This window comes from Dama dama, chromosome 3 (assembly GCF_033118175.1).
Source record: "Dama dama isolate Ldn47 chromosome 3, ASM3311817v1, whole genome shotgun sequence".
Classification (NCBI taxonomy): Eukaryota; Metazoa; Chordata; class Mammalia; order Artiodactyla; family Cervidae; genus Dama; species Dama dama.
In genome coordinates, this window is record NC_083683.1 from 65,181,997 (window position 1) to 65,205,451 (window position 23,455).

At 41.0% G+C, this 23,455-nt stretch overlaps 1 protein-coding gene across 2 annotated transcripts; it reads left to right on the forward strand.

Moving 5' to 3' along the window:
• Positions 1-1,904: 1,904 nt before the first annotated feature.
• On the forward strand, positions 1,905-6,775 carry AVPR1A (arginine vasopressin receptor 1A). Of its 2 annotated transcripts, none has more exons than XM_061123253.1 (2): positions 1,905-3,034; positions 4,627-6,775. In XM_061123253.1, exons 1-2 carry the CDS (start codon positions 2,047-2,049, stop codon positions 4,911-4,913), a joined length of 1,275 nt encoding a protein of 424 aa, XP_060979236.1. In that variant the 5' UTR covers positions 1,905-2,046; the 3' UTR covers positions 4,914-6,775. The 2 variants fall into 2 exon arrangements, with proteins under 2 accessions (XP_060979236.1, XP_060979245.1); XM_061123262.1 differs by having other exon boundaries at positions 1,905-3,059; positions 4,627-4,802.
• Positions 6,776-23,455: the final 16,680 nt, after the last annotated feature.

Genomic DNA, 23,455 nt, shown 5'->3' on the forward strand with positions numbered 1-23,455 from the left:
ACCCAGGTCTCCTATATTGCAGGCGGATTCTTTACCAGCTGAGCCACAAGGGAAGCTGCATAAGTAGGTAAGGCAGGTACTTTCATTACCATTTTAAAGATACATAAACCGAGGCTTATACAGCCATAATGAAGGACTCCCAAGGTCGAATTCAGCACTCTTAAGTGTGACGGCCTTGAGACTGGGCATGCATGAACTGGGAAGCAAAGTTGAACTATCATTGAGAACTGCAACTCAAAATTTTCTGGTTTACTTGCCTACATTTCATAGATATTCTTCTCAGACAATTATATTTCTACCATAGCCACAATACGTTCTGACCAAAAAGTCATGTTTGTGTATCTACAGAGTGGAGTTTTTTTTTTTTTTTTTCTTCTACTTTTGTGAAAGTGAAAGTATTAGTTGCTCGGTCGTGTCCGACTCTCATGGACTATACAGCCCACCAGGCTCCTCTGGCCATGGAACTCTCCAGGCAAGAATGTTGGAGTGGGTTGCCATTTCCTTCTCCAGGGGATCTTCCCGACCTGGGGATTGAACCTGGGTCTCCCGCATAACAGGCAGATTCTTTACCATCTGAGCCACCAGGGAAGCCTCTTCTTCTGTGAAACAGCCTGAAAACAGCTCCCCCTTGCAGTACTTCCGAGTGTACCTTCACCAAAGTTGAAAGAGCGCGCAGTTAGTATTTCTGTGCGTCCCAGGCCCCGCTGCTGGGTTCCCGCGGTCCAGAGTAACCAGTCTATAGGTAGGCGGTCTTTTCCCTCTTGCTTCAGAGCATCTCTTTTCTGCCCAGAGGTTGCCTCTTTCTCATCCACCAGCGCAAGAAGCCTGGCGGCTTTTCGCTCCAGCCTGGACAGCGCTGCCTGGGCTGCCGCTCTCCGGCAGCTGCTCTTCGTTCACCGAAGAGATGTCCCCACGATTCGGCAGTAAAGCAGATAAAGTCCCCACGGACTCCTGTGGCCCAATTCCCGCCCATCCAGCTGTGGGAATCAGGCTTTTCCCGGAGAAAACCCCAGGAATCTAATTTAGAGAAAACTCCTAAGTCCCACCCACCACCAAACCCGCTCCCAGCCCCAGAGGAAACTGGAAAACCAGAGAAATTCCTTTCCCCCGCTGTGATACGTGCACGCAGGCAGCCGCGGGGGCTGCCTCGGGAGCAGCGACTGCGTCCCTCGGGTCAGCGAACGCAGGCAGCAGACAGACAACAGGCATCCAAAAAGTTCCTGTTACACTGCAGAGGAGGGTGGAGAGGAGCGGGGCGGTGAGAGACGAAATTCCCGTTGTCGAGTTGTCCTGAGAATGAAATTAGCCAGACTGGCTCTCCAGGGATGGGCGGACTCGCGGCGCAGGGAGAAATCCCGGCTGGCGCAGGTGGGCGTCCCGCGCCAAATTCAGGTTCAAGAGCACCCAAGCGGGCAGTGGATTCTGGATTTCTAGGTACCGCGTCTATTGAAGTCACATGCAGGGTTAAGGTGATTCTTGACGGAGACTTGAGGAAATCATGGGAAGCCCTGAAAAGGTCTAACGCGTCCAGTTCTCCGAGGTGTTTTGTTTTTGTTTTTTTTAATAGAAGAGCGGGGAAGCATCACCATCAACCAATACGCCGAGGAACCCGCGCGTTCCAGCCCCACCCCTGCAGCAGTGATGCAAAAAGGACAAATCGCCGACGTAGGAAGTTGGGATAAAGGAAAATCCTGGGGGGAGAGAGGTGGCGAGAGTAGGCACCGAGCAGCCTCCAACCACTGGGGCGAGAGGGAGCGCGATCTGGGGAAACAGACACCGTATTAATAATTTGAGTTTGGAGTCCAGGGCTTTCGGAGACTCGGAGCGCCCCTTCCCGGCTCCGCCAGAGTTGAGAAAGGGCGGGGCAGGGAAGGAGACGGGCGACTCCACCAAGAGCGGCTGAGCCGGCTGGTGGGACTCTGCGCCCGGAGACGCCCGCAAGAGAGGGAGCAGAGCCCCGCTGGCGGCGAGCGCGGGCAGGAGGGAGCGCCCCGCGCGAGGAGGCGGGAAGGGAACTGGCCTCCGCCGAGGCCGAGGGGGCGCTGCATGGACCGCATGCGATTCTCCGGGGGCCCCAGCGCGGGGCCCGCGAGCAACTCCAGCCGGTGGTGGCCTCTGGCTGCCGGAGGTGCCAACACCAGCGGGGACTCGGAGGCGCTCGGGGAAGACGGCGGCCCGCAGGCGGACACGCGCAACGAGGAGCTGGCCAAGCTGGAGATTGCCGTGCTGGCCGTGATTTTCGTGGTGGCCGTGCTGGGTAACAGCAGTGTGCTGCTGGCGCTGCACCGCACGCCTCGCAAGACGTCCCGCATGCACCTCTTCATCCGCCACCTCAGCCTGGCCGACCTGGCCGTCGCCTTCTTCCAGGTGCTGCCCCAGCTGGGCTGGGACATCACCTACCGATTCCGCGGGCCCGACGGGCTGTGCCGCGTGGTGAAGCACATGCAGGTGTTCGCCATGTTCGCCTCCGCCTACATGCTGGTGGTCATGACCGCCGACCGCTACATCGCCGTGTGCCACCCGCTGAAGACGCTGCAGCGGCCCGCGCGCCGTTCGCGCCTCATGATCGCCGCCGCCTGGGTGCTGAGTTTCGTGCTGAGCACCCCGCAGTACTTCGTCTTCTCCGTGGTCGAGGTGAGCAACGTCACCAGGACCTACGACTGCTGGGCCAACTTCATCCAGCCCTGGGGTCTCCCGGCCTACGTGACCTGGATGACCGGCAGCGTGTTCCTGGCGCCCGTGGTCGTCCTCGGCACCTGCTACGGTTTCATCTGCTACCACATCTGGCGCAACGTCCGCGGAAAGACCGCGGGGCGCCCGGGCACCGGCGCCCCCGCCGAGGGCGCGGGCGAAGGCGCCTTGCGCCGAGGAGTCCTGCACGCGCGGTGTGTGAGCAGCGTAAAGACCATTTCCCGCGCCAAGATCCGCACCGTGAAGATGACCTTCGTGATCGTGACGGCCTACATCGTTTGCTGGGCGCCCTTCTTCATCATCCAGATGTGGTCTGCCTGGGATAAGAATTTCTCCTGGGTCGGTAGGTGTCGGGACCGCGGAGGAAGGTGAAGGAATCGGGGCTCTGTGTTGGGGATGGGGGGAGTTGTCGAGGGGACAGAAGTGGGGACAGAGAGAGAGAGAGTCTTTTCATAACATGCTCTAGGGCCATAGTTCTTAACTTCGTGAATGAGAATCACACCTTGAGTGGAATGGTTAAAAGATACTATAACCAGCCCCTAAAACCACAAATCCAGAAACTGTGTCCTCCAGTCAGCCACGCAGTTACAAAACAGAAAAATTTACTGTCAAAGCTGTAACAGCAGTGTTAATACCCTGCTTTCAAGTCTGCTGGATTCAGGGAAATACTTACACTGTCACAACTGCTTTTTGCTAGCTTGTGAAAAGTAACACACTGTAAAATTTTTGTAGGAATGCCCTAAAGTAAGGTAAAACAGACATATTTTTCCTGAAGAAAGATTTTTTAAATTTTCTAAAGTTTTATTTATTCCTCATCCAGCCAACAAATATTATTGTGCATATTTTATGCTTGGTCCTAGGGGTATGAAGATTAAGCTTGTTGAAGGAAGATTCTTAAGTCATTTCAATTTGGCATTTAGCTAGTGTTCCATCTCTTAACATAATGTTTTAATTTTTTTCACTGGGTGTAGGTATGTTGATGATTTTCATTCTTTTTGAATAGAATCTTGGTCACAGATCATGATCACCTTTAAGATTTGCATCTTAGCACAAAGTTTGATGAAATAATCTGTAATTTATTCTGGCATAACAAGAGTGAGAAGACCCAAGTTTATATTTAATAAGGAAGTGTCAGTGCTTGCCAATTATTCTTATCTTTAGAAAAGGTATATTCTCAGTGCCCAGTTCTACTGTGAAAGGTTGTATTTATATGGTTTGACAATGCAATTACACACACACAAAATGGTTCAAAAGACTGTTGGAATTTCTTAATTCATCCGTTCTCCATAATATAATTTAGTTGTTCAAACCACAATCAAAAAGGGTTTTCTTTTAAAATTAAAAGAAGTTTCTAATTAGCCAAAGAAAACAACTAAACACTGCATCCTTCAGGGACCTAGTTCAACTATCCCCTTCTGTAAAGAGTTCTTACTACAAGAATGTGTTTAATATTAAAAAAAAAACTTAAATGACTAAACATGGTCCATAGTGTCATACTTTTGCTTAAGTTATCAGGATGCATACAGTTTAGTATATGTGGCTATGGACTCTTGAGATTTCACTGAAATGGCAGCCATTCTGTAAGTGTTGTCTCTATTAGCATATGCTAGTGCTAACACAAATGATTCAAAGTTTTATTAGTAAATGATTCAATATTCTTAGCCTCTTGCAAGTCTCCCTCATTCTACTTAAATATTTTAATAGTGGTTTAAAATATCTGAATTAATTTCAAGGCATCTTGCTCATGAAAATATTTTACAACCAAGCAATTTCCATTCACCAACTATTTCCCCAATTGATAAACAAAATACTTCATTTTCTATATTGACCCAAAACATTTTCCCACTTTCGTGAACCAATAAAAGAATGAGTTTATCCAGTGCTTTTACTTGCGTTTGATTAGCTAAATGCTGTCCCCTTATGTCTTCCATACAGAGTCAGAAAACCCGGCCACCGCCATCCCTGCATTACTGGCTTCCTTGAATAGTTGCTGCAACCCCTGGATATACATGTTTTTTAGTGGCCATCTCTTGCAAGACTGTGCCCAAAGCTTCCCGTGCTGCCAAAACATGAAACGAACGTTCACCAGAGAAGATTCTGACAGTATGAGCCGAAGACAGACTTCCTTCACTAACAACCGAAGCCCCACCAACAGTATGGGAACATGGAAGGACTCGCCTAAATCTTCCAAGTCCATCAAATTCATTCCTATTTCAACCTGAGCCCCCTGTGATCACGCAGTCTGACTCTTGTAATGGACTTTTCAGCCCATTGACTGAATCCAGCTAGAATTATAAGACAAATGAACTTATATAAGATTAATCAATCTGTTGAGTACAAGACTGTGTTTCTCATTGCATTTTTCACATTGCTACAAACAAAAGCTATGAAATGTTTTATAAAGGATGTTAATAAAAACATGCAATGCCAAAATCTGCAAACCTAATTCCCAGAAATAACAGAAGCCATATTTCTAGAGGAATAATCATAGCCATGCTTTATATTTTTCTGTAGGTTTCCTTTCTTTTTATTTCTGACATAACTAAGGCTTGATTGGTTTAGAAGTCATATAATGTAGGGGCATTATTTCTGAACAAAGTAAGTTCGTCACCAGCCTTAGGGTTTGAAAGGAATTGGAAGAGACTTTACGGAAATTATGTTTCTGTCCAGTAAAATCAATTTGTGTATCAGAAAATGCAGTCTCAGACCGTGGCATGGAGATGGGATGGTGCCTTGGAGAGACATGAGAGCTTGAGGCTTATTGATTATGGGGTGCCTGTTGCAGAGTGAAAAGGGGAAAGTTCTGTTAGAAGCTATAAATCACCTCAATTGCAGAACCATCACTTTAAAACTGGCAACTTCCTCCTTTGGTTCCTCACATTTTATTGGATGTGAAAAGCATGATTACCAGGATGTTGAAAGTTAGAGAAAATGTTGTCAGCTGGCCGATGATATCTTTTTGCTTTCACTGCAAAGTTGCTTTAAAGTCAGATTTGTGTGACAGATACCCAATTTTCTTAGAAGGGCAGAAAAGATAGATTGCCCAAGGGACTATGGAGCCTTTCTCTAGAACATAGGAAACATGTTTAGATCCTGTGCTGTCCTGGATATTAACACCATCATTACATCCTGTTTGAGAAATCCAGATTCACAGCTGTGAGTCTTCTAGAAAGTGACTCAGGATACTGAATGTCCCCTCATGATTAATTAAAAATAACTTGGTCCTTCCTTCTGATCTCCCACCCATCTAACAATTTCATAGTAGAGGAGAGACAGGATTGGGCAGGATGAGGGTAAGGAAATAGAAAACTGCTCTGCATCTAGTCTGCCTTCCTTCGTTATTAAGTGCATGACTTGAGGCAAACAACTTCCAATGATATAAAGCCTCCATTTCCCTGGCTGAACAGCGGCGCTGATAACACTTAGCTCACAGGGTTGTTCTAAGAACTAAATGAAATCAAGTGTATGAAAAGATCTTCCTAAGCTGTCAAATGTTATATGAATGCTACCTCTTGCTTTTATCATAGTATTCTGGGGGGGGGGGGGGGTCTTCAAAATCACATAGCTTTTTCCTGTTTACTTTTCACTAACCAGAATGTATTGGTTTCATATCTGGCATACAAAGTCCTAAAATTTAAATATAGCTCTGCTGAATCATTGAAGAGCGTCAGCAGCAGCCACTACATCTAACTTCTGTCTAGCCAAAGCTTTCCAATTTAAAGAGAGCATTTGCTCTCCTCTGGATGCAGGTCTTTCATTTCTAGACAAAGAAACATTACGATACTACTTGGCTGTTGTTACTGCATTCTTCATTAATGGAACTCAGTGGGGTGTTTTTTGAGCTATTTTGTCTGGCTCCTTTTCCTTCTTAGATACCCTGCAATGATTTGAGGATACATCATAAATACTTGGCACCCCTTACAGAAAGTAATAGTTATTTTGATAGCATATTTTTTTTTTAACTTTGCAGATAAGAAACTGAGCACTGAATGGTACTGTCAGAGCTTGGAACCAGTAACCTCACTCCTCTTCATTCGCTTACCTTTGCAAATTCTCACGTGTTTTACTTCCTGGATTGATATGCCTAAAAAAAAAAAAAAAATAGTTTGCAAATGTTTGATAGAGATTAGCACCTAGGCTTTAGAATTCTGCTTTTTAAAACACAACAAATATGTCTCCTAAAGAGCAATGAGCAATATGAGTCATCAAATAAATTTTTCAGTTCTGCATTATTTGAGTCACAGCAGCATCTCAATGTCTCTGCCCTCTATAACGTTGTCAGCCCTTTTGACAACTTTTCTTTTGCAGCTCAAAACTAAAGCTCTTTGGGTTGGCACAAAGAGCCCACTTTTATTCTAAACGCAATTCCAAAACAATAACCTCATAGTTCTTGTATAGATTATTTAAAAATGTTGACATGTATCTCCCAGTGAAAAATTTCAGTTTGAATCTCATTTCTAGGAACATCTCTCAACTAAGATACAAATTAACCCCCCAGCTGTGTTCTCTCCTTTTAAATGCATCAAGGGATGAGACAGTGGAACAAGGGCTGAGGAGACACCAGAAGATCTGGGTGGTAGCTCTGCACTAGGTAAGTTCATGGTCTTGTTCTCTGTGGTTTAGGCTGAGAAGTTTAACTTATCAAGCTGCTAATCTTTCCTAATGATATACACCCAGAAATGGTGTATTTATATCTCCCAAAACAATATCCCAAATTGGATAAGTTTATCTTATCCCAATATCCCAAATTGGATAAGTTTAACTTATCAAGCTGCTAACCTTTCCTAATGATATACACCCAGAAATGGTGTATTTATATCTCCTAAAACAATATCCCAAATTGGAAGAGTCCTGATCTTTCTATTTCAGAAGAAAGAAAGCGGTAGGTAGTAAGGAAGAAGCATATGTTGGGAAGGGAAGATTTCCCTTTCTTGACTAAAGAAGACCTGAGATATGACAAATGAAGGGCTGCAGTCAAGGATAAATGTGTTCCATCAGCTTATTTTATTGGGCAGTTATCTGGGGGAACATCCTTCAAGTATACAATATTAATGTATCTATGTGGGTATGAAAAGTGAAAGTGTTAGTCACTCAGTCGTGTCCCATAGACTGCAGCCTGCCAAGCCCCTCTATCCATGGAATTCTCCAGACACAAATATTGGACTGGAGTGGGTAGCCATTCCCTTCTCCAGAGGATCTTCCCTACCCAGGGACCAAACCCAGGTCTCCTGCATTGCAGGCAGATTCTTTACCATCTGAGCTACCAGGAAGCCCCATGTGTGTATGGGAAATGCAACTGATAAACATCTACCAGTGAGGAGAAACTAGAGGTATCTCTTTTGGACATTTGATAAATACTGACAATGAGAAAGTCATCTTCAAGTACATATTAAGTGCTTAATGGGTTAATTTTTGGACATGTGTCTTTAAAGTGTAAAAATAACTGTGAAGAAAATTGGTGAAATTCTTTAATTAAATACTTGTCCTACACACAGAACTTTCATCATCGGCAAATAAGTCTCACACCATAATTGAGGGAAGGGTGGTTTTTGTTTTCTTTTGTTTTTACAAGAAGAAGGTATTTTTATTTTATTTCTTGACAACACTGCGTGGCATGCAGGATCCTAGTTCTTTGACCAGGAATGGCACCCATGACGCTTGCAGTGGAAGCACAGAGTCTTAACCACTGTACCACCAGGGAATTCCAGGGTGTGGTTTTAAAGAGAAAAAAAAAAAGTACTCTTACTAACATGCAGTACCATTCCAAACTTATTATAGTTCCTAGAATGGACAACCACTGACGATTGAGAAACACAACTGTTATTCACAATAAAGTAAGCAATTAGGTTAAATTTTATGTCTTTCAGACTCTAAAACCTGTATGTTTGTAGTATCATTGGATACTCTGAGCTTTAAATAATAGCTTCAGAGTTTGACTTTGCCATAATTAGAAGCCACCTAGAGAGAAACCGAGTCTCATCCTTAATCCCAAAGAGCAGAGACTGGATTCCTTTAAAGCCATGTCCATTGGGCCCTTATGGATTTTCACACTGGAGACTGCTTTAAGCTCAGGGTAGGGGCCGCCTGGTGTCGGTCCTGGCGATGGAGAAGCAATGGCTGTACCCCTGCCCTCTCGCCCAGGGGCCCTGCCAGAGCCACTCACAGCAACCCCTGACATCACGGGGAGCACACGGAGAGTGTTCCTTGGCTACAATTTGACCTCTGACAATTTCAGCAAAAATTTAAGAACTCTTCATAAAAAGAGTTATTTCCTTGAAGTCCCCAAGAGGGCCTTACATGAGTTGAATCACATAAATCATGAGATCCTATTGTACACACAGGCCTTTTCAGAATATTGTCCTAACTCAATTTTTAGGTACATTAAACTATGATGAATGAAAATGTATATGTGGCCTACAGTATGTCAGTATCAAAAATATATATTATAGGTGAAAATTAAATGCCATTTCTTCTCTTTTATTGTAAATTATATATATATATATCACGTGACACTAATTTATATTTTAAATAAAAACAAAGTATTATAGGGTATATTAAATTTTCTTGTATTCCAAAGTCAACTTAGCAAATTCAGAAAGGAAAATCTGAAAGTAAATCTGACCGTAATATCAGAATAATTAATAATTAGTATTTATATAGGATAATTACCAGTTCCACACTTGAAAGTAGTTGTCTTTATATAATAGAGTCTGACTTAATACATTCCATGATGCTTTACTTCATTATTGTAGCAAATTTGCTAAGAATTGATGTTGTATATTTAGTATTCCATTTGGGAACAGTTTTTTTTTTAAATGTCCTGTATCTCCTAGCTTATTAAGCTGTATAGAAGAATTTCAGTGTGTTTTCTTGAGACAATTGTATGTATGATTACAGTTTTGAACAATATTGAAATGTTTTGTGATTATATCTAATATTTGGCCCTTTACAGAAAAAAAAAAAACCTTATCGGATTACATTGAAATAACTGGTATATTTTTTACCCAGGTTTATTGTGTAGTGACAACAGTGTCAGACTTTATTTTTTGGGGGCTCCAAAATCACTGCGGATGGTGACTGCAGCCATGATATTAAAAGACACTCACTCCTTGGAAGGAAAGTTATGACCAACCTCGACAGCATATTAAAAAGCAGAGATAAAAAATAAATGAATAAAAATAAAAAGCAGAGGTATTACTTTGCCAACAAAGGTCCATCTAGTCAAGGCTATGGTTTTTCCAGTAGTCATGTATGGATGTGAGAGTTGGACTATAAAGAAAGCTGAGTGCCCAAGAATTGATGCTTTTGAACTGAGGTGTTGGAGAAGACTCTTGAGAGTCCCTTGGACAGCAAGGAGATCCAACCAGTCCATCCTAAAGGAAATCAGTCCTGAATATTCATTGGAAGGACTGATGCTAAAGCTGAAACTCCAATACTTTGGCCACCTGATGCGGAAAGCTGACTCATTGGAAAAGACCCTGATGCTCGGAAAGATTGAGGGCAGGAGGAGAAGGGGACAACAGAGGATGAGATGGTTGGATGGCATTACCGACTAGATGGACATGAATTTGGGTAAACTCCGGGAGTTGGTGATGGATAGGGAGGCCTTGCATGCTGTGGTTCATGGGGTTGCAAAGAATTGGACACGACTGACAGACTGAACTGAACTGAACTTTTTGATTCTACAAATAAAAATAAATACCAGCTTTGACAAATGAATAAAGATGTGGTGTATCTATACAATGAAATATTATTCCATCATAAAAAGAATGAAATTCTGACATTTGCAGCAACATGAATGGACCTAGGGGAATATTAAGCTCAGTGAAACAAGTCAGAGAAAGATAAATGCTATGTGATATCACTTATATTTGGAATCTAAGAAATAACACAAATGAATATATGTAGCAAAACAGAAATAGACTCACAGATATCAAAAACAAACTTGAAGTTATCAAAAGGTAGAGAGAAGGGAGGAGGGATAAATTGGGGGTACAGGGTTAACATATAAGAACTACTATGTATAAAATAGATAAGCAACAAGGACGTATTGTACAGCCCTGGGAATCATAGCCATTATCTTGTAATAACTCTTGATGGAATATAATCTTTAAAAACATTGAATCATTATCCTGTACATCTGAAGCTAACGTAATATTGTAAATCAACTATATTTCAATTTTTTAAATGTCTGATCAAAAAAGGGGAAAAATTAAATTTTCTTGAAATAATTCTCTTAAAATCTCATTTAATAATGAAATATATTTCAAGCTAATTATGCTGATTTTGGAAAAAGACATAGACCTGTTCTACAGCTGGTAGCTACTGATAGGTTTATATTTGAGCACGAATATGTTCATATACTCTTTGATTATAGCAAGAATAGGTGAAACTTTGTAACTGTCTTTTCAATAAATTATAATTACAAAAGCAAATTATTTTTGTTATAATAAATATTGAGACAACAAAATTACTGGTTTAGCTGAAGTCATGTGTGCGCCATCCTCTAAAAATGTCATCTATTTACATGTTTCTAGAACTTGGTGAGACTGACTTCTGGGTCCATTTAATAGTCTTTAAAATTCTATTTCTTTAAAAAAAATTGTGATTTTTTACTCTGTGGGCTAGGAGACTCAAGATTATATTAAATTATGTTGTAATATTGTTTTCTGTTTACAAAGTAAGCCCTAATAGCATAAACTAAAAGGCTTACTTTGGGTTTGGCTTAAATTCTAGAAGCAATAAATGCCCAAAATGGAAGAAAGGGAATTTGAGGTCTCTATTTTAAAATAATGTTATTTTAAAACTCACTGTTATTTTAAAACACTTATAACTGTTTAAGAATAAATAGGATTTCTACCAAAGTATATTTTCACAAGATCCTAGGAAACAGAACTGAAACAATAGTTTCATTGTATACCAAAAGAGATTCATAAAGAAATGCACTAGTATAGAATTTATTCATTCATTCACTCTTTCTGTATGTATCCCTTCTTACTCTCTAGAGTTAAATGTTTCTTCCCTTCTGCTTTCTAAATGCTCCCTAAATACCTTCACTGTGACACGTATCAAAATGATTTGCAATGTTGGTTTATTTGGTTTGTCTTTTTAATGACAATCACATCATGTTTATCTTTCAAATAAAAGGTATATCTTCTTTGCCTTTGCATCTTCATAGAGTAGAGACTCTCTATAGTATCTATGTAACTAATGTAATTAATATAGATATTCTAAATATAAAATATATATATGGTAATCATATGTGACATGTGTTAAACATTGTGTTTAACAAAAGTTTGAAGCTTTAATTATAAGAGCACTGTATGGTAAAAATAAATAAATAAAAAGTACTATATCAGGGAATCAAACGGAGAAGGCAATGGCACCCCACTCCAGTGCTCTTGCCTGGAAAATCCCATGGACGGAGGAGCCTGGTAGGCTGCAGTCCATGGGGTCGCGAAGAGTCGGACACGACTGAGCGACTTCACTCTCACTTTTCACTTTCATGCCTTGGAGAAGGAAATGCAACCCACTCCAGTGTTCTTGCCTGGAGAATCCCAGGGACGGGGGAGCCTGGTGGGCTGCCGTCTATGGGGTCGCACAGAGTCGGACACGACTGAAGCAACTCAGCAGCAGCAGCAGGGAATCAAAAACCCTAGTTTTTTGACCATCAATAGCTGAATGACCTTGCGGAAATCACTTTACTACATCAGGAAAGCCTAATTAACACCATCTTGATTGGGGATGAAATGAATTTACAGATTCAAATCCAAACTTAATCTTATGAGAAAGGCTTTGTAACCACCACAGTAGTGGACATTTGTCCCTAGGCACAAGCCTGTGGGAATTCAGTGGAACTCTAGTAGAATGTGTATTTATCCTCTTCAAATCCCAGCTTCCGTGGTTCACCAAGTCATCCATGTTGTGACCACAACAACGTCTCATTAAGTGTGTTCCCTAAGTATCTGTAGGCGAGATGGATCCCTTTAACCTTGAGCTTTGGTGCTCTCTCCTTTAATATCCAAATACAATTGTTCTAGCCTCACCTCATGGCTCTGAAAAGTCTGTGCCTTTTCCAAGATATAAGAGGAGTCTTGAGTATTATGAATTCCTTCTTCTTTTGAACTCTCAATCCACAGCTCACTGGCATACTCTTAGGACTACTGTTTCTTCACTCACCCCCTTGACACCTCCCAACAACTATCTGAGTACTTGGTGCCCCAGTGGGATCGGGCTCCCTTGAAGGATGGCGTGTCATGTAGGGGTTTAGATTATGCCTCAGCTGACACAGTGATTCACATAAACTGTTTTAAAGGTTCACGGCCATCCCTTCTCAGTGGGATTAGTTGCTAATCATTCTTGCCTTTAAGACCTTGCTGGTTGTCATCTTGCTCAAGCTTCCTCTCTTTACCAAGACCCCAAATTCTTTTCTTGTTTTTACAAATGCCATAAATTAACCTTTCTTCCACTTCACTTTGTAGAATTATTTAGCTTTTATTTGTCTAAAGCACTGTCATTTACACTCCATTTTTCAAAACAGTGCATTGTCTGTGAGACAATTCCTCAAGGAAAAGAGCCATCTTCATCTCCAAAGGAATATTGTCTTTCCCCAAGACCAAAGAGTTCAAACTTCATGGAGCTTTTAAGATAACATCCTTTTGAAATGCAAATAAAAACTACAATAAGTCATCTCCTCACACTGGTCAGAATGCCCAACATCAAAATTCTACAAACAGTAAGTTCTGGTGAGGGTGTGGAGAAAAGGGAGCCCTCCTACAGTCTTGGCTGGAATGTAATTGATACAGCCACTACGGAGAACAGTGTGGGGGTTCCTTAAAACACTGCATACGAACCACCAAATGACCCAACAATCCCACTCCTGGATGCACATCTAGGGAAAACCAGAATTCAAAACGACACATGTGCCCCAGTGTTCATGCAGCATTCTCTACAACAGTCAAGACAACCTAGATGCCCACTGACAGGTGAATGGATAAAGAAGATGCGGTGCATATATACGATGGAATATTCCTCGGGTGTGAAAAGAACAAGGTGATGTCATTTGCAACAACGTGAATGGACCTAGAGACTGTCATACGGAGTGAAGTGAGCCAGACAGAGAAAGACAAATATCATACGCTATCACTTTTTGTATGTGGAAACTTTAAAAAAAAAAGGTACAAATGAACTTAATTATAAAATAGAAATAGAGTCATAGATGTAGAAAACAAATCTATGGTTACCAAGGGGGTGGGGGGAGGAATAAATTTGGAGATTGGTATTGACCTATACACACTACTAGGTATAAAATAGATAACAAATAAGGACTTCTTATATAGCACAGGGAACTCTGCTCAGCACTCTGTAATGATCTATATGGGAAAATAATCTATACAGAGGAGTGGGTACATGTGTATGTATAACTAATTCATTCTGCTATACACCTGAAACTAGCGTAACACTGTAAATCAACTACAGTCCAATAAAAATTCTAAACAAAAACCTCTTTTTCTTCATTTCTATTATGCTAGTCATGAAACATATATACAGTGCCTAAATCAGATTTTGCCTTTTTTATGCATGTCAGTAACTTTCACACAATAGATATTTTTTCATGCTGGATTTCTCTGTTCCCATAGGTGTGCAGTTATAAGATCATCTCAAAATACTCTAATAGATATTCATCCCATAATACCCTTAGATGGAGGCCAGTTGGGGATAACTGATTTTCTCTTCCTTCTTGACTACTGTATATATTCTTTTTGTTTATGTGCAAATTCTGCAACATCCCTTGCCATATCAGTCAAACATAAACAATTGCACAGGCTAATGTGAGATATAACTGTAGATACAGATATAGAATAGATGTTATTTTTTCAGAGCAGGTTTTGGTGGAAGGTACAGTGATTTCCCTCCACCCCTACAGATGCATGGCCTCCACTATTATCAACATCACTCACATGAGTGGTACATTAGCTACAATCAATGAACTTAAACAGACACAGCACAACCACCCAGCGTTCATAGTTTACACTATGGCTGTACATTTGACAGCTTTGGACAAATGTTTAAGGCATGTAACCACCATTAAGGTCTTCCCTGGTGGCTCAGTGGTAAAGAATCTGCTTGCAGTGTGGAGACTTGGGTTTGATTCCTGGGTCAGAAAGATTCCCTGGGGAAAGAAATGGCACCCCACTCCAGTATTCTTGCCTGGAAAATCCCATGGACAGAGAAGCCCAGTGGGCTACAGTCCATGGGGTCACAAGGAGTCAGACACAACTGAGTGACTGAGCATGCATGCAACCACCACTGTGGTATCAAACAAAGTATTTTTCTCTGTGCTCCACTATTTATCCTATAGCTGCATCTCCCCCACCTCCAGAAACCACTAATATTTTTACATTCTATGTATGCACATATTCACATGGAACAGTGGACTGGTTCAGAATTGGGAAAGGAGTACATCAAGGCTGTATATTGCCACCCTGCTTATTTAAATTATATGCAGAGCACATCATGAAAAATGCTGGGCTGGATGAAGCACAAGCTGGAATCAAGATTGCCAGGAGAAATATCAATAACCTCGGATATGCAGATGACACCACCCTTATGGCAGAAAGTGAAGAAGAACTAAAGAGCCTCTTGATGAAAGTGAAAGAGGAGAGTGAAAAAGCTGGATTAAAACTCAGCATTCAGAAAACTAAGATCATGGCATCTGGTCCCATCACTTCATGGCAAATAGATGGGGAAACAGTGGAAACAGTAACAGACTTTATTTTCTTGGGCTCCAAAATCACTGCAGATGGCGACTGCAGCTATGAAATTAAAAGATGCTTGCTCCTTGGAAGAAAAGTTATGACCAAACCAGACAGCATATTAAAAAGCAGAGACATTACTTTGCCAACAACGGTCCATCTAGCCAAAGCTATGGTTTTTCCAGTAGTCATGCATGGATGTGAGAGCTGGACCATAAAGAAGGCTAAGCACCAAAGAATTGATGCTCTTGAACTGTGTGCTCGAAGACTCTTGAGAGTCCCTTGAACTGCAAGGAGATCAAACCAGTCAATCCTAAAAGAAATCAATCCTGAATATTCATTGGAAGGACTGATGCTGAAGCTGAAACTCCAATACTTTGACCACCTGATGCAAAGAGCCAACTCATTGGAAAAGACCCTGATGTTCGGAAAGACTGACGGCAGGAGAAGGGGATGACAGAGGATGAGATGGTTGGATGGCATCACTGACTCAATGGACATGAGTTTGAGCAAGTTCCAGGAGATGGTGATGGACAGCAAAGCCTGGCATGCTGCAGTCCATGGGTCACAAAGAGTCAGACAAGACTGAGCAACTGAACAACAACAACAGTGTATATACCATTTTGTGTGTTATCAACATATTTGTATAGCTGTTGTGTCCTTAATGCCCTGGCCCAGATCTTTGCTCCAGCTTACCTGAGTATTACCTTGTCATATAAAATAGATTAATAAAAATAGATTCAGCAACAACCCTAAGATATTTTAATACAAATGAAAACATAAGCAAAAAAAAATCCTGCCATGGTCTTTTGCCTGGCCCAGACGTTTGTCAGAAACTTCTGCTAGAGGCATTTATATCCCTCTCTCCTCTTTCTCTTTCTCCCTCCTCCTCATGCCACTCCATTTCCCAACCTCTATTTTCCAGCCATGGCTCAACTTAGAGGCAATAGCACCAAAATGTCCATAGGAAGAAGGCTCTTCCACAATCTGAATGTAACTGATAGGTCAAGTTCCTCAGGTCCTGAGTTTGTCAGTGAGAAATCCAGGACCAAAACATGCCAAAATGCTTACTCTTGAGGAGCTCTTTAAGGCGAAAGAACAGTCTATAAACAGTGAGAGCCTTTAGAAAAACCTAAAGAATCTGAAGACTGGAGATAACAAAGAGTTCAGCTAAGATTCTTAACTAATTACAATTTTCCCCAAAAAGACGAACACAGAAAATATGAAGATTTGGGAGGTATTTCAACTGCTAATTATCCTTCAACTACTTCATTTTATAGACATCCCACTTACTACTGCATCCAAGTAACTTACCAAACTCCTGACCTAAAATAATGCAGGTAAATAGTGAAGCTGCTTGGAATGGAAATAATGACAAATATAGAAGAGAAAAATTCGGAAGTTTTTGTAAATATGTATGAATGTCTTTTTCCTTCATTTCTATTTTAAGTTACAATTTATCTAGAGAAGAATTCTGAAGGTACCCCAACAAGATAATTACAGTTTAGATAACTATAAAAATCAGCCTCCAGGGATTTTTTTAAATGGCCTACTTACCTAAGCAAAACTGTAATTTCCCTTAGCAAATATATAGACTACTCAATAAAGAAAGGGATCTTTAATCTTTACTACATAGAAGTATTAAAATATAGTCAATGGGAGAATACATGTCTTGAGTAGGTGAATAAGATATTTTTTGGTCTGTAACATGAGCTAATGAGATCAAACCAGTCAATCCAGGAGGAAATCAACCTTGTTTTATTCATCAGAAGGACTGATGTTGAAGCTGAAGCTCCAAAATTTGGCCACCTGATGCAAAGAGCTGACTCACTGGAAAATACCCTGATGCTGAGAAAGGCTGAGGGCAGGAGGAGAAGGGGGCAACAGAGGATGAGATGGTTGGATGGCATCACTGAGTCAATGGACATGAGTTTGATCAAACTCCAGGAGATAGTGAAGAACAGGGGAGCCTGGTACGCTGCAGTCCATGGGGTCACAGAGAGTCGGACACAACTGAGCGACTGAGCAACAACAACTGGGTCTAAGAGCTTCCCAGGTAGCGCTAGTGATAGAGAATCTGCCTGTCAATACAGGAGACACTGGTTCGATCCTTGCATCAAGAAGATCTCCTACAGGAGGAAAATGCCAAAAAGTTGCTCAGCCCCAACCTTTTGCACCAGGGACCGGTTTCATTGAAAACATTTTTTCCATAGATCAGGGGTGGGGATGGTTTCAGGATGATTCAAGTGCATTGTATTTATTGTCCACTTTATTCCTGTTATTATTACATTGTGATACATAATGAAATAATTATACAACTCATCATCACTGTCACTCACTGATACGCTGTTGATATGAGTCTGCAAGCAATTGATTTATTGTGGTCTCTGTGCAGTCAAACCTCTCTGCTAATGATAATCTGTATTTTCAGCCGCTCCCAGCCCTATAGCATCACTGCCTCGGCTCCACCTCAGATCATCAGGCATTGGAGTCTCATAAGGAGCCGGCGGCTTAGATACTGCGCATGTGCAGTTCACAGCAGGGTTCACGTTCCTCTGAAAATCTAATGCTGCCCCTGATCTGATAGGAGACAGAGCATAGGCGGTAACAAAGATGGGGAGTGGTTATAAATACAGATGGAGCTTCGCTGGCCACCTGCTGCTCACCTCCGGCTGTGCGGCTGGGTTCCTAACTGGGTACCAGCCTGTGGCCCAGGAGTTGGGGACCCCTGCCCTAGGGAAAGAGAGTATTTGGGAAAAAGAGAATACTCGTGAAACCAGAGACTGGTACATTCTAGCTGTCATGTCTTCCTGGGTCCCTGTGCTATACACATCCAATCATAAATATCCTGACCAGGCAGAGCCAGGTAAAAGGCAGAAATTGACCACGGGGGCCACTTTAAACTTAATAATTCCTTTAAAAACATAAAGAGCAGTTTTAGTTTTGAATGAAAGATTAAAAGGCAGTGGCATTAGCACAGGCCAGCAGGGCTTTACAGCAGCTGGAACTATTATTAATAGAAAGCCGCACTTCATTTGCAGCAGCCTAAATCTAATGGTCCTAATTTACAGTCTCCGAGTAATAAAGAGTATTCTTTGGAAAATGTTGGAATAGACAATCTTGAGCTAATTTAACATACTTCAGGCTGAAAACAGAGAGGAGCGAAAAAGAAAACCCCAAAGTCCTACACTTCAGCGGTGGGATTTTTTAAACCAGCACATTGCTCTTGCTCTGAACTGTTAGTAGGCACTGACCGACTAAAAGTTGCTGAGGAAGTAAGGTGCAATGCTTTATTGATGGGATCAGTGCTTAATATAGTGTCAAAATTCTCCTAAATGCTTATAAAATATTTTATTTAATCCTCAGGAAAATTGTATAAAGTGGAAACTGTTATCCCCCCTGTCTTAGAGAGGAACACAGTGAGGCACTGAGAGAAGGAACTTGCCTAAGTTTACACCTCTAGGAAGGTCACAGCAGGATGTGAAGCCAGCAGTGAGGCTGCAGAGGCTCCACTTGTGGCAGGAGGCCATTCTGCCTCTCTCCAAAGACCTTCAATTTTATACTAAACATTGCAATCAGAGATGATCTGCTCATCATCAGGACCAATAAGAATTTCTATTATTACCAACTACTGTTTTCTGTTGTCCTATAAGTTTTCAAAGAGCAATAAAACATGAACTAGAAATAAAATACAAACATAGAGGATGTGGAATTATCATAATTTGCCCATGATCTGATTATGTAGTATAAAAACCCCAAACAATCCATTGCAAAGCTATTAAAATTAATAAGATTACTAGAAAAAATAAAGAGCATTTGCTTTTACCATTGGTTATTAGAAAGACAATAGATTAGAAAAATAATCCCTTCACAATATTAACTATCTGGAAACAAACAATACAAAATGTTGGAATCTATATAAATAAAACTATAATGCTTTAATGAGATATATAAAATAAGATTTAACTAAGTGAACATAATATATTTTTCAATAGGAAGACAATATACGATGATAACTTTTCTTAATGTATAACTTTAACACAACTTCAACAACAAAAAAACCACTGATAATATTTTTGAGTCTTACCAACTGTTTGAGAGTCGATCTGAGCACACCAAAATGTTGACAGTGGTTACATCTAGGGAAGGAAGGAAAGTGGAAAAGTGAGGGCAGGGAAGAACATGGAATTTCAGTTTTTCCTATTTCTAGTCCAAGAATGGTTCCATTTCTCTTTTATAATTTAAGAGTTAACAAAGATTAAATAAAAGTTCCTCTAATGAGTTTTTTGGCAAGAATAGATAAGATCTTTAAAGAGAAGGAATGCCAGCCCTCCCATATACTGACACATATTTCAAGGCCATTGGCACAGACATAAACAAAAAAACTGATGAAATAGACTGTCCATAAATAGATTATATTTCAGATTTCATATGAGTTTTATATGATAAGGAAGTTCTGACAAATCAATAAAGAAGAGAACCATTATTCTAGTAAATGGTGCTGATACAATTGCTTAATAATTCAGAAAAAAATAATCCATTTAGTTTCTCATTTCACTTCATACTCCCACATTAAATTTGGAAAGGCTGAAGAGTAAAATAGTGGAAGATAACACATTTGAGCCCTCACCAACATTCTTGAGTGAGGAGACCCTTTTAACTCTAAAATTAAAATGGGAAAACCCACAAAATAAAGACAAACGGATTTGACCACAAGCAGCTTTAAAGTTTCTCTTAGCATCATTTAAAAAATAGCGAAAGTAAAGCATAAGACATACTTAAACATATTATGACCTCCAATTAACTTTCATGCTTGGGATTTACCTAAAATACCCCTGAAACATACTATCTCAGAAAACAGAGGTAAAACCAAACATTATTTATAAGAAACACAAAGGCAACATCATATATATGTCTCATTAATCTGCTTAGAACAAACATCAGGCCAAAAAATATACAGGTTTACATTCATGTAAAATGTTTCATTGGGCTAGGTTTAAGATGCAATGGAGATGAAGAATAGGTAGCCCATGTAGGTAAAAACACCTTTCCATGCCAGATCTTTAGTCAGCTAGATCTGACAAGGGGGCTTCCCAGGTGGTTCAACGGGAAAGAATCCGCCTGCCAATGCAGAAGACAGAGGAGATGCAGGTTCGATTCCTGGGTTGAGAAGTTCTCCTGGAGGAGGAAATAGAAACCCACTCCAGTATTCTTGCCTGGAGAGTCCCATGAACAGAGAAGTCTGGGGGGCTATAGCCCATAGTGTCGCAAAGAGTCCAACACAACTAAGCTACTGAGCACAACAACACCTGAAGATTCTGTTGACACTTGGACATGATTGGAAAGCCATTGCTTTCTCTCCTGTGACTTGGTCTGGAAATATGGTTAAAAGGCACAGATCATGTGAATATCTGGAAAATGACTATTTTTCAAATACAGAAGAGAAATGTTTCTTTAAGGTGCCTCCTAGTCTACTTGGGCTGCTGTAACAAACTACCATGGACTGCTTGTCTTATAAACAAGAGAAACTTCTTTCTCATAATTATGGATCAAGATTCACGTCTGGGTGTCTAGTGAGAGCCTGCTCCCTGGTTCAAAAATTGCTGTCCTCTCCCTCACACGGTGGAAGGGGCAAAGAATTTCTCTGGGGTCTCTTTTAAAAGAAAATTAATATCACTCATGAGGGTCCCATTCTCATGAACTGATCACCTCCTAAAGGCCCCATGTCCAAATACCATCATATTGGGGATTAAGTCTCAACATTGGAATTCTCACGGGACACAACATTCAGTCTATGACAGGTAGCCTGTAAAAAATGAAGAACTCATTTTTGTGACTCTAAATTTTATGACTTAAAAGACAAACATTCTGTAAAGTCATATCTAAAATTATACTTATTTACCTATTGCCATCCTCTCAAATCCGTTGGGTTGTGAGGCTGAACTTTAATCTGAATGACAGCTTTTCATTTTGAGTCGATCCATGGAATTAAAGGCACATGAGTCACACCTCATCTAAAACTAAGACCTAAATTACTTGATTAAAAACAGCTGTACTGGTAAAGGAACCTTCCTCTTCCAACTTGTTTTCAACATGACTTCACACTGAGAATTTTTTTTTAATGATTTTAGCATTTTCTAAATCAGGTCCATATGAAGGCAATGTATGAAATAAGAAACCAAAAGCAGTAGAAAATTTAAACTTTGTGAATATTGAATATAAAATTGCAGATATTTTTATACAATGTTTCAAATCGAATTTTCCTTTGAATAACAGGGGCTCTTCCAAGGAGATTCAACCAGTCCATCCTAAAGGAGATCAGTCCTGGGTGTTCACTGGAAGGACTGATGCCGAAGCTGAAACTCCAATACTTCGGCCACCTCATGCGAAGAGTTGACTCATTGGAAAAGACCCTGATGCTGGGAGGGATTGAGGGCAGTAGGAGAAGGGGACAACAGAGGATGAGATGGCTGGATGGCATCACCGACTCAATGGGCATGAGTTTGAGTAAACTCCGGGAGTTGGTGATGGACAGGGAGGCCTGGCGTGCTGCAATTCATGGGGTTGCAAAGAGTCGGACACAACTGAGCGACTGAACTGAACTTCCCCTAAAATGTCATATCTAAAAACAATTTTGTAAAGCTCATTTGACTTACCATGACTTCCCATCCCCAAAGAAATGCTAAGGATCCCCGAACCTCAGTTTCCAGATCTGACTCCCTGACTCTTGATCAGTTCTGGAACACCTCCTCTCTTTTTATCTTCCCACAGCTCTAGGTGGACAGATGATCCCCGAAGGCCCTAATATCTGGGTTACTTTCTTAGTCTCCCTTTTTGCTCTCTCATCCTTCCAACTTGTGCAGAACAAATTTCCTGCACTAAATCTCCTCTCCTTGAAAGATCTAGTGTCGTACAGTTTTCTTGGAACAGTCATGTTGTCTTATACAAGTCACCTATCTTATATAAAAGGTCTGTTCTAGACTTTCATCTCTCTCCCTTGGCCAATCTTACAATTGATATCATCACAATAGTTCCTAGATAGGAACCTCCTTAAGGAGGCACCTGTGTAGCCTCTGCCAGGGATGAAAGCCCTACATAGAGAAGTCATGTTTGAGAAGAATTTCTTCTAGAAGGATGTTACTGAATCCCCCAAGACAAAACAAAGTAGAAAGAGGGAAAGAGAGGGAAAGGGAGGGAGAGAGACAGACAGAACAGACAATTTCAATAGTGTAGGCAATTCTTCACACCATTCTACTTCATCAGTTAATACCTACATTGATTATGAGATGGAAGATGCAGCTCCCTCTCTCTGCATTTCCATGAGCCACTCGTAACATGATTGTATCAACCTGCTAAATATAAGCCTAGTGCCTAGAGATGTACAAAAGTATTTCATATCACATGACCTCTCAATGAAAAAAATGCTTTATCTTGTACTCAACTAATGAGAAATTAACCTGATCCACCTTGACATAATTAATCCCCAATCCTAATCCTTCCAAAGGAATTGCTGAGGTTAGTGTTACCCAAACTAAATTTTTGTCCTATGTTATGACTTTAGAACATAAGCTTCCAATAAGACATAGCTTCTCTATATGCGCCAGTGGGAAGTTTAAGTTCCATACAACTAAATGACGTATGTAGGACCTAATTAAGTACCTTCTTGAAGTTTCTAAATCAAAAGACAAGTTAACATTTTCTCAGGGAGGAGATTCTATCATCTGTTGGTCATACACATCTGCCTAGGATATGGTCCAACAGTTGCCTGAACCAAGGGTACAAGGTATTCTCCTACTACATTCTCTTTAACGCTTCATTTTGGAGCCAGGGGGACTTCTCACTTATGGACTCTGGTTGCCTATAGTGATCAGTCACTGACCATGGTCATCACCTATTTTTGATCTGTCTATTCTTCTATTGTTCTCTGCATACCCTGGCCCCTCCTCAGTCATGTCTGCCTTAGTTATTATGAAGAGAAAGGTAGGGAATGTGTGGTGCATAGGGCCATA